The sequence below is a fragment of the Salvelinus namaycush genome, unplaced genomic scaffold, assembly GCF_016432855.1.
Source record: "Salvelinus namaycush isolate Seneca unplaced genomic scaffold, SaNama_1.0 Scaffold432, whole genome shotgun sequence".
Taxonomy (NCBI): domain Eukaryota; kingdom Metazoa; phylum Chordata; class Actinopteri; order Salmoniformes; family Salmonidae; genus Salvelinus; species Salvelinus namaycush.
In genome coordinates this window covers 4,450-16,791 of record NW_024061123.1, presented here as the reverse complement: position 1 = coordinate 16,791, position 12,342 = coordinate 4,450, and the positions used below count along the sequence as shown (strand labels likewise).

General features: G+C 44.0%; 1 protein-coding gene across 1 annotated transcript; it reads right to left on the bottom strand.

Moving 5' to 3' along the window:
• Positions 1-306: 306 nt before the first annotated feature.
• Positions 307-11,346, bottom strand: LOC120041302 (receptor-type tyrosine-protein phosphatase R-like; the record flags this gene model as incomplete). Its single annotated transcript, XM_038986241.1, has 5 exons — positions 307-430; positions 3,595-3,866; positions 4,411-4,521; positions 6,498-6,635; positions 11,267-11,346. Coding segments are annotated over 5 exons (695 nt in total), but the record flags the coding sequence as incomplete, so codon positions are not given.
• Between the last annotated feature and the right edge of the window lie 996 nt (positions 11,347-12,342).

The following is a 12,342-nucleotide window of genomic DNA, read 5'->3' as shown; positions in this document are numbered from 1 at the left end:
AGACAAAATCACCTGTCCATACCTCCATCTCTCTCTCTCTGTAAGGAGACTCAATCAATCAGCCAATAGCAGTCCAGGCTGTCCATACCTCCATCTCTCTCTCTCTGTAAGGAGACTCAATCAATCAGCCAATAGCAGTCCAGGCTGTCCATACATGTCCACAAAGACTAAGCCCACAAGGACATCTACCATCCAATCGTCACCCAAATATCCACTTCCACATTAGTCACATGTCCTCACAGTCACCAGGTAAGATAGGTCCTTCCCGCTAGGGGGAATTAAATTCCACTTCCTGGAAAAATCTGGCATGTCTAGCAAAAACTTCCTGGCCTCTGTTCATTGGCCGGTGTCGGCGGAGAGGCGGGTCTCGAAGAGGCTCAAGGCGTGGTGGACAAACTCGTACTGCTCCCCTGTCTGGATCAGGCCTCCTCTGAAAAGACACACAGAGACAAAAATAACAGAACGGGCCAGTAAACAGTGTTAGCATGTTAGTAACATGCTATGAAATACAAGGAGTGGAAAAATAATTATAATAAACTAAACCTTCCATCAATTGCGGCCATCCTGCTGTCTGAAAAATAATGAATCCATCTCATACTGTGACTGAAAAACCTCCCTCTTGTTTTAGTGCTGCGGAACATTTGGAACATTCATTACCATTGTTCTGTGTCATAATACAAGAACCATTTAGGATTCTCTCCAGCTCATTTAATCCTGTGGTAATTAGTCACGATAAAAGGTCATTTTAAACTCTTCGTCGCTCATCTAAACGATACAGTGGCAGTTTGCTTCAGTACATTCTGTTCATTGATTAACTAAAGCTCAACCAAGGCAACATTATGAAGTCCTTGATACCCTGTTGAGCTGCAGGCTACTGCTTCATCCTAATGGATGATTGCTTTATCCTGGGACAGACAGGCTGCGGGAGATATTTCAGCTGAAACCCTGTTCAGGCTCAGGGGATGAGTGTGTGTGTGTGTGTGTGTGTGTGTGTGTGTGTGTGTGTGTGTGTGTGTGTGTGTGTGTGTGTGTGTGTGTGTGTGTGTGTGTGTGTGTGTGTGTGTGTGTGTGTGTGTGTGTGTGTGTGTGTGTGTGTGTGTGTATGTGTTTGAAAGAGATAGGAACATAATATCACGTTCTGTCCCTCTCTTGTCTCTTGTAAGAAAAACACAGTTTCTCATGTACAAGTTTCTTAGCATGATTTATGTCACACCCACCTACATCCTGACTGTCTGTCTGACTGTCCTAACCCAGCCACATCCCTCCTAACATCCATCCTGACTGTCTGTCTGTCCTCACCCACCTACATCCCTCCTAACATCCATCCTGACTGTCTGTCTGTCTGTCCTCACCCACCTACATCCCTCCTAACATCCATCCTGACTGTCTGACTGTCCTCACCCACCTACATCCCTCCTAACATCCATCCTGTCTGTCTGTCTGACTGTCCTCACCCACCTACATCCCTCCTAACATCCATCCTGACTGTCTGTCTGTCCTCACCCACCTACATCCCTCCTAACATCCATCCTGTCTGTCTGTCTGACTGTCCTCACCCACCTACATCCCTCCTAACATCCATCCTGTCTGTCTGTCTGACTGTCCTCACCCACCTACATCCCTCCTAACATCCATCCTGACTGTCTGTCTGACTGTCCTCACCCAGCCACATCCATCCTGACTGTCTGTCTGACTGTCCTCACCCACCTACATCCCTCCTAACATCCATCCTGACTGTCTGTCTGACTGTCCTCACCCAGCCACATCCATCCTGTCTGTCTGTCTGTCTGTCTGTCTGTCTGTCTGTCTGTCTGTCTGTCTGTCTGTCTGTCTGTCTGTCTGTCTGTCTGTCTGTCTGTCTGTCCTAACCCAGCCACATCCGTCACGGACAACGACGTCTTGCTTCCAGACAAACTAAACACCTTCTTTGCCCGCTTAGAGGATAATACAGTACCACCGACGAGGCCCGCTACCAAGGACTGTGGGCCCCCCACTCTCCTTCTCCGTGGCCGACATGAGTAAGACATTTAAACGTGTTAACCCTCGCAGGGCTGCTGGCCCAGACGGCATCCCTAGCCTCAGAGCATGCGCAGACCAGCTGGCTAGTGTGTTTACGGTCATATTCAATCGCTCCTTATCCCAGTATGCTGTCCCCAAATGCTTCAAGATTTTCACCATTGTTCCTGTACCAAAGACGCCAAAGATAACTGAACTAAATGACCATCGCACCATAGCACTCACTTCTGTCATCATGAAGTGCTGTGAGAGACTAGTCAAGGATCATATCACCTCCACTTTCCCGGCCACCCTAGACCCACTTCAGTTTGCATACAGGTCCACACATCTGCTAACCATGTGTATGTGACCAATAACATTTGATTTGATCCATCCTGTCTGTCTGTCTGTCTGTCTGTCTGTCTGTCTGTCTGTCTGTCTGTCTGTCTGTCTGTCTGTCTGTCTGTCTGTCTGTCTGTCTGTCTGTCTGTCTGTCTGTCTGTCTGTCTGTAATCACTGATGGTCATTAGAGCAACACAAACACAGTAGCATACAAGCAGGAAAGAGGCCATGGCTTTATCATCACCAGGTAACTCACCTGTCTGCTGTAAACGTATTGTACTACCTTGGACCTATTCCACATACGGTCTAATACACCAGGTGTAGGTAACTCACCTGTCTGCTGTAAACGTATTGTACTATCTTGGACCTATTCCACATACGGTCTAATACACCAGGTGTAGGTAACTCACCTGTCTGCTGTAAACGTATTGTACTACATTGGACCTATTCCACATACGGTCTAATACACCAGGTGTAGGTAACTCACCTGTCTGCTGTAAACGTATTGTACTACATTGGACCTATTCCACATACGGTCTAATACACCAGGTGTAGGTAACTCACCTGTCTGCTGTAAACGTATTGTACTACATTGGACCTATTCCACATACTGCCTAATACACCAGGTGTAGGTAACTCACCTGTCTGCTGTAAACGTATTGTACTACATTGGACCTATTCCACATACGGTCTAATACACCAGGTGTAGGTAACTCACCTGTCTGCTGTAAACGTATTGTACTACATTGGACCTATTCCACATACTGCCTAATACACCAGGTGTAGGTAACTCACCTGTCTGCTGTAAACGTATTGTACTACATTGGACCTATTCCACATACTGCCTAATACACCAGGTGTAGGTAACTCACCTGTCTGCTGTAAACGTATTGTACTACCTTGGACCTATTCCACATACGGTCTAATACACCAGGTGTAGGTAACTCACCTGTCTGCTGTAAACGTATTGTACTACCTTGGACCTATTCCACATACGGTCTAATACACCAGGTGTAGGTAACTCACCTGTCTGCTGTAAACGTATTGTACTACCTTGGACCTATTCCACATACGGTCTAATACACCAGGTGTAGGTAACTCACCTGTCTGCTGTAAACGTATTGTACTACCTTGGACCTATTCCACATACGGTCTAATACACCAGGTGTAGGTAACTCACCTGTCTGCTGTAAACGTATTGTACTACCTTGGACCTATTCCACATACGGTCCTATACACCAGGTGTAGGTAACTCACCTGTCCGCTCTGAGCTGACACACAATCCCCAGCACATCCACCACTCCCTCCAGCTCCAACTGACGACAGCCTATCATCGTGGCGATGAAGCAGCCCGTTCGGCCAATCCCCGCGCTGCAGTGTACGATGACGGGTCCCTGGGACGGGGAGCCCGTCCTGTCCTCCTCCACGTCTCTCATCAGCTGGAGCAGGGGCTGGGCGCTGTCTGGGGTCTTATGGTCCGGCCATGATGTGTACCAGTAGTGCTTCACCACACGACTCTGAGCCCCTTGCTGTGAAAGAGACAAAGACACACAGAGTTTGAGTAAGACCAAGATTGTGGTTTCAGTCTAGTTTACAGTAACTGTCCAGTGTTTATTTCAATGAAATATGACCTAGAATCAATGACAATGTGAGTGAAATAGTTTTCCTTCTAAACATTTTTAAATAAATTATGTTATGAAGCAGCTTTTCTGTTTTGGAATGGTGTGGGCGTACCCCAACAACAGAATAGTGGGGTGTATACCGGTCATAAAAAATATTAACGCAAGTAGATCGCTGATTGGTCAGTTCATCCTCCTCTATGAGAAAATAGCAAGCATTTTGGAAACGGTCTGTTTGAGATAAACATTTGAGGTGGGTTTTTGAAGTGTTTTATTTTCTCCAATTTATGCTTTGGTCACAAATACGAGTAGGGCCTATAGGATGAGTCAACAAAACATGAACTTTTAAAAGTGTAGATTTTCAATGGACAGTTAATTAAGTGTATAGTAAATGGATAGAAACCCACAGCGATCCAGTATGGTCAATGGGTTTCATCACTAAGTGATAAAGTACCTTCAGGGTGAGGGTACGGCAGGTGTAGTTGTCACACTCTGTCACGTTGTTAATGAGCACCTCCACCTTGCCGTAGATACCACGCCTCTCTGGCCAGTACAGAACACATTTCTGGAACAGACAACATCATTAATCACTACACATGTTATCGTATCGCCAATCATTATTGATCCAGTGTATTAAACCCTGTCAATAACACATTATGTCATGTATAACAGGATTATGTCATGTATCCTGTCAAATTTACATGTGTAGAATCACATACATATTTGTTTATACCTATGGGTTTGTGTGTGTGTTAGGGTTGAATATTTTCCCAGGTATTTAAAAAAAAAAATCCATCCCGAGAATAAATCCCTTTTCTCCCAGAGTAAACCGGTATTTCCCGCCAAAACCATAAATGTCATTCTAAAGCATATAAACCATATAAATATGCTTTATATTTAATTAGGTTAGAGCTTTGATCAGCACGACAAATCAAGCCTGATGCTACCTGAGACTGATGAGCCATACAATAAAGACATTTTATGAAGATTAGCTGACTGCTTGCTGTCTGGAAACAGCTCTGTCTCTGCTGTCTGGAAACAGCTCTGTCTCTGCTGTCTGGAAACAGCTCTGTCTCTGCTGTCTGGAAACAGCTCTGTCTCTGCTGTCTGGAAACAGCTCTGTCTCTGCTGTCTGGAAATAGCTCTGTCTCTGCTGTCTGGAAACAGCTCTGTCTCTGCTGTCTGGAAACAGCTCTGTCTCTGCTGTCTGGAAACAGCTCTGTCTCTGCTGTCTGGAAACAGCTCTGTCTCAGCTGTCTGGAAACAGCTCTGTCTCTGCTGTCTGGAAACAGCTCTGTCTCAGCTGTCTGGAAACAGCTCTGTCTCAGCTGTCTGGAAACAGCTCTGTCTCTGCTGTCTGGAAACAGCTCTGTCTCTGCTGTCTGGAAACAGCTCTGTCTCTGCTGTCTGGAAACAGCTCTGTCTCTGCTGTCTGGAAACAGCTCTGTCTCTGCTGTCTGGAAATAGCTCTGTCTCTGCTGTCTGGAAACAGCTCTGTCTCTGCTGTCTGGAAACAGCTCTGTCTCAGCTGTCTGGAAACAGCTCTGTCTCTGCTGTCTGGAAACAGCTCTGTCTCTGCTGTCTGGAAACAGCTCTGTCTCAGCTGTCTGGAAACAGCTCTGTCTCTGCTGTCTGGAAACAGCTCTGTCTCAGCTGTCTGGAAACAGCTCTGTCTCAGCTGTCTGGAAACAGCTCTGTCTCTGCTGTCTGGAAACAGCTCTGTCTCTGCTGTCTGGAAACAGCTCTGTCTCTGCTGTCTGGAAACAGCTCTGTCTCTGCTGTCTGGAAACAGCTCTGTCTCTGCTGTCTGGAAACAGCTCTGTCTCTGCTGTCTGGAAACAGCTCTGTCTCAGCTGTCTGGAAACAGCTCTGTCTCAGCTGTCTGGAACAGTTTACTCTGCTGGTATCAGTCAGTGAGGTTTAAATTTGGTCGTTCTAAGAAATACTGCACTGAATGTATCACCTGAAAGAGGTATGCTAGGACATCTATATATAGGGCTATATATCAACCTACAACAGCATTACCTATTTGGAATCATCTTATACAGGGGGGGATGTGTACATTAGATGCACATTCAGTCCTTATATTAGTGTAGCATAGACTACGCTGCAGCATATGCAGTCCTACTGCGCTCCATGCTGAGAGGTGCTGTCTGTCCGCACCATGAGCGTTGATGACTGATCATGCAGAGAGCAGAGAGAAGGACGTAGAGAAACCAGATTTCAACATCACATATAATTTAACAGTTCCATTTCACGTCACGTCATAATAAATGATTTATTATTATTTATAGTTTTTTCACTGTTATTTATTCCGGGAAAAGGGGAGTGGGTTTGGGCGGTAAATCTCTGTAACCAGGTTCCCGCTATTCAACCCTAGTGTGTGTGTGTGTGTGTGTGTGTGTGTGTGTGTGTGTGTGTGTGTGTGTGTGTGTGTGTGTGTGTGTGTGTGTGTGTGTGTGTGTGTGTGTGTGTGTGTGTGTGTGTGTGTGTGTGTGTGTGTGTGTGTGTGTGCGCGTGCGTGTGTGAGTGCCACCGTACCTCGTTCTTCTCCCTGAGCTTGGTGATCATGATGATGACAGGACAGTCTTCCTGCCAGGCCATCTGCCAGAAATCATTCACTGTGTTGATCATGGGACCCTGGGTGGCGATGTAGGCCTTTTCGTCACCTAGGTAACCCTGCAGAAACAGAGAGAGAGAGGGAGGGAGGGAGGGAGGGAGGGAGGGAGGGAGGGAGGGAGGGAGGGCTATTAGCAAACTGGTAAACAGGTATCCTTGAATGGACCAAAACAGTTTTTGTAAACCGTCACTAGACGTGATGAATGGACAGGTTGTTAAGCCATGATGAATGGACAGGTTGTTAAGACGTGATGAATGGACAGGTTGTTAAGACGTGATGAATGGACAGGTTGTTAAGACATGATGAATAGACAGGTTGTTAAGACGTGATGAATGGACAGGTTGTTAAGACATGATGAATGGACAGGTTGTTAAGACATGATGAATGGACAGGTTGTTAAGACGTGATGAATGGACAGGTTGTTAAGACATGATGAATGGACAGGTTGTTAAGACATGATGAATGGACAGGTTGTTAAGACGTGATGAATGGACAGGTTGTTAAGACGTGATGAATGGACAGGTTGTTAAGACGTGATGAATGGACAGGTTGTTAAGACGTGATGAATGGACAGGTTGTTAAGACGTGATGAATGGACAGGTTGTTAAGATGTGATGAATGGACAGGTTGTTAAGACGTGATGAATGGACAGGTTGTTAAGACATGATGAATGGACAGATTGTTAAGACGTGATGAATGGACAGGTTGTTAAGACGAGATGAATGGAGAGGTTGTTAAGACGTGATGAATGGACAGGTTGTTAAGACATGATGAATGGACAGATTGTTAAGACGTGATGAATTGACAGGTTGTTAAGACGAGATGAATGGAGAGGTTGTTAAGACGAGATGAATGGACAGGTTGTTAAGACGAGATGAATGGAGAGGTTGTTAAGACGTGATGAATGGACAGGTTGTTAAGACATGATGAATGGACAGGTTGTTAAGACGTGATGAATGGACAGGTTGTTAAGACACCAGAATTACATAACCCATTCATTAGGTGTTCATATTTCTGTCTTAATGTGTGCTGCTAATTTTTATTTATTTATTTTTTAATGTTTTTTTTAATGTAACTTTATTTAACTAGGCAAGTAAGTTAGGAACAAATTTACAATGGCGGCCTACCCCGGCCAAACCCGGACGACGCTGGGCCAATTGTGCACCGCCCTAATGGACTCCAAATCAGCAGGTCTGATTATCCTCTATGGTGTTAGCTACTGTCCAGAGAGAGATAAACCACAGCAGGTCTGATTATCCTCTATGGTGTTAACTACTGTCCAGTGAGATAAACCACAGCAGGTCTGAATATCCTCTATGGTGTTAGCTAATGTCCAGGGAGATAAACCACAGCAGGTCTGATTATCCTCTATGGTGTTAGCTACTGTCCAGGGAGAGATAAACCACAGCAGGTGTGATTATCCTCTATGGTGTTAGCTACTGTCCAGGGAGAGATAAACCACAGCAGGTCTGATTATCCTCTATGGTGTTAACTACTGTCCAGGGAGAGATAAACCACAGCAGGTCTGATTATCCTCTATGGTGTTAACTACTGTCCAGGGAGAGATAAACCACAGCAGGTCTGATTATCCTCTATGGTGTTAGCTACTGTCCAGGGAGATAAACCACAGCAGGTCTGATTATCCTCTATGGTGTTAGCTACTGTCCAGGGAGAGATAAACCACTGCAGGTGTGATTATCCTCTATGGTGTTAGCTACTGTCCAGGGAGATAAACCACAGCAGGTCTGATTATCCTCTATGGTGTTAGCTACTGTCCAGGGAGAGATAAACCACAGCAGGTGTGATTATCCTCTATGGTGTTAGCTACTGTCCAGGGAGATAAACCACAGCAGGTCTGAATATCCTCTATGGTGTTAGCTACTGTCCAGGGAGATAAACCACAGCAGGTCTGATTATCCTCTATGATGTTAACTACTGTCCAGAGAGATAAACCACAGCAGGTCTGATTATCCTCTATGGTGTTAGCTACTGTCCAGGGAGATAAACCACAGCAGGTCTGATTATCCTCTATGATGTTAACTACTGTCCAGAGAGATAAACCACAGCAGGTCTGATTATCCTCTATGGTGTTAGCTACTGTCCAGGGAGATAAACCACAGCAGGTCTGATTATCCTCTATGGTGTTAGCTACTGTCCAGGGAGATAAACCACAGCAGGTCTGATTATCCTCTATGGTGTTAGCTACTGTCCAGGGAGAGATAAACCACAGCAGGTCTGATTATCCTCTATGGTGTTAGCTACTGTCCAGGGAGATAAACCACAGCAGGTCTGATTATCCTCTATGGTGTTAGCTACTGTCCAGGGAGAGATAAACCACAGCAGGTCTGATTATCCTCTATGGTGTTAACTACTGTCCAGGGAGAGATAAACCACAGCAGGTCTGATTATCCTCTATGGTGTTAGCTACTGTCCAGGGAGATAAACCACAGCAGGTCTGATTATCCTCTATGGTGTTAACTACTGTCCAGGGAGATAAACCACAGCAGGTCTGATTATCCTCTATGGTGTTAACTACTGTCCAGGGAGAGATAAACCACAGCAGGTCTGATTATCCTCTATGGTGTTAGCTACTGTCCAGGGAGATAAACCACAGCAGGTCTGATTATCCTCTATGGTGTTAGCTACTGTCCAGGGAGATAAACCACAGCAGGTCTGATTATCCTCTATGGTGTTAGCTACTGTCCAGGGAGATAAACCACAGCAGGTCTGATTATCCTCTATGGTGTTAACTACTGTCCAGGGAGAGATAAACCACAGCAGGTCTGATTATCCTCTATGGTGTTAGCTACTGTCCAGGGAGATAAACCACAGCAGGTCTGATTATCCTCTATGGTGTTAACTACTGTCCAGGGAGATAAACCACAGCAGGTCTGATTATCCTCAATGGTGTTAGCTACTGTCCAGGGAGATAAACCACAGCAGGTCTGATTATCCTCAATGGTGTGAAAGAGAAAACGAGTGTTATGTCCCATATGGCACCCTATTCCCTATATAGTGCACTACTTTTGACCAGAATGTGGTGTACTAAATAGGGAATAAGGTGCCATTTTGGAGTTGCCCTAGTAGTTGAGCTTCCTGCAGTGACTACAGGGGAAGTGACCCTATTGTATCTGCAGCCCAACGGGTCATTAGAGAGTGAGTTCACTAGTTCCTCCGGGCCTGGCCTCTTTCTCCTTCTGTTCTCTCCATAGACTTACATCAGAAACAATGTCCTCGCTCCCCTGGCCTCACTGCTACGCTTTTCGTTCCCAAGATGTATAAACCCGATAAGGAGAATCTGAAGTTGTTTGTTTGTTTAAAAAGGAAACAATAACTTTAAACAAACCCAGTCTTATATCACACCACTCAGTTCAACAACACCGATATGTTATATAATATAACATGAAATATGACTGCATAAACTAAACTAAAAATGACCAGTTAGAATCCAGGGTGAAAGAATGAAAAATCTGACTACGTTTCATGAGTTCAGTTCTAATCTCTAATCTGTTTTAATCTGACTATGCATACCTGTACAGCCAACTTTAATCTGTGTTTTAATCTGACTATGCAAACCTGTACAGCCAACTTTAATCTGTGTTTTAATCTGACTATGCAAACCTGTACAGCCAACTTTAATCTGTGTTTTAATCTGACTATACATACCTGTACAGCCAACTTTAATCTGTGATTTAATCTGACTATGCAAACCTGTACAGCCAACTTTAATCTGTGGTTTAATCTGACTATGCATACCTGTACAGCCAACTTTAATCTGTATTTTAATCTGACTATACATACCTGTACAGCCAACTTTAATCTGTGTTTTAATCTGGTTATGCAAACCTGTACAGCCAACTTTAATCTGTGTTTTAATCTGACTATGCATACCTGTACAGCCAACTTTAATCTGTATTTTAATCTGACTATGCATACCTGTACAGCCAAATTTAATGTGTGTTTTAATCTGACTATACATACCTGTACAGCCAACTTTAATCCGTGTTTTAATCTGACTATGCATACCTGTACAGCCAACTTCAATCTGTATTTTAATCTGACTATGCATACCTGTACAGCCAAATTTAATGTGTGTTTTAATCTGACTATACATACCTGTACAGCCAACTTTAATCTGTGTTTTAATCTGACTATACATACCTGTACAGCCAACTTTAATCTGTGTTTTAATCTGACTATACATACCTGTACAGCCAACTTTAATCTGTGTTTTAATCTGACTATACATACCTGTACAGCCAACTTTAATCTGTGTTTTAATCTGACTATACATACCTGTACAGCCAACTTTAATCTGTGTTTTAATCTGACTATACATACCTGTACAGCCAACTTTAATCTGTGTTTTAATCTGACTATGCATACCTGTACAGCCAACTTTCAGGAAAAGCTTTTTACCTGTTCATTATGAGAGCGCTATCATGTGTCATTTTGTCTCTAAGAGTTCACTGTAGTTTCACAACCACAGCATCCACTCGGTTTGGTTTCAGAACTCAATGTGTTAACAAACAATGGTGTGTGTGTGTGTGTGTGTGTGTGTGTGTGTGTGTGTGTGTGTGTGTGTGTGTGTGTGCGTGCGTGCGTGCGTGCGTGCGTGCGTGCGTGCGTGCGTGCGTGCGTGCGTGCGTGCGTGCGTGCGTGCGTGTGTGTGTGTGCGTGTATAACTTACCCTAATGTAGTTGGCGTTGATGTAGCTGCTGAGATGGTCGAAGGAGCTCTTGGTCCTCAGGATCACTCTGGAATGTGGATCTACAGGAGACAATAGATCTGTTAGTAACTGGAGGGTTCTAGCTATTGGAATCAGATAGATCTGTTAGTAACTGGAGGGTTCTAGCTAATAGAATCAGATAGATCTGTTAGTAACTGGAGGGTTCTAGCTAATAGAATCAGATAGATCTGTTAGTAACTGGAGGGTTCTAGCTATTAGAATCAGATAGATATGTTAGAGACTAGAGGGTTCTAGCTATTAGAATCAGATAGATCTGTTAGTAACTGGAGGGTTCTAGCTAATAGAATCAGATAGATCTGTTAGTAACTGGAGGGTTCTAGCTAATAGAATCAGATAGATCTGTTAGTAACTGGAGGGTTCTAGCTATTAGAATCAGATAGATATGTTAGTGACTAGAGGGTTCTAGCTCATAGAATCAGATAGATATGTTAGTGACTAGAGGGTTCTAGCTCATAGAATCAGATAGATATGTTAGTGACTAGAGGGTTCTAGCTATTAGAATCAGATAGATATGTTAGTGACTAGAGGGTTCTAGCTCATAGAATCAGATAGATCTGTTAGTAACTGGAGGGTTCTAGCTAATAGAATCAGATAGATCTGTTAGTAACTGGAGGGTTCTAGCTAATAGAATCAGATAGATCTGTTAGTAACTGGAGGGTTCTAGCTAATAGAATCAGATAGATCTGTTAGTAACTGGAGGGTTCTAGCTAATAGAATCAGATAGATATGTTAGTGACTGGAGGGTTCTAGCTCATAGAATCAGATAGATCTGTTAGTAACTGGAGGGTTCTAGCTAATAGAATCAGATAGATCTGTTAGTAAGTGGAGGGTTCTAGCTATTAGAATCAGATAGATCTGTTAGTAACTGGAGGGTTCTAGCTATTAGAATCAGATAGATCTGTTAGTGACTAGAGGGTTCTAGCTATTAGAATCAGATAGATCTGTTAGTGACTAGAGGGTTCTAGCTATTAGAATCAGATAGATCTGTTAGTGACTAGAGGGTTCTAGCTATTAGA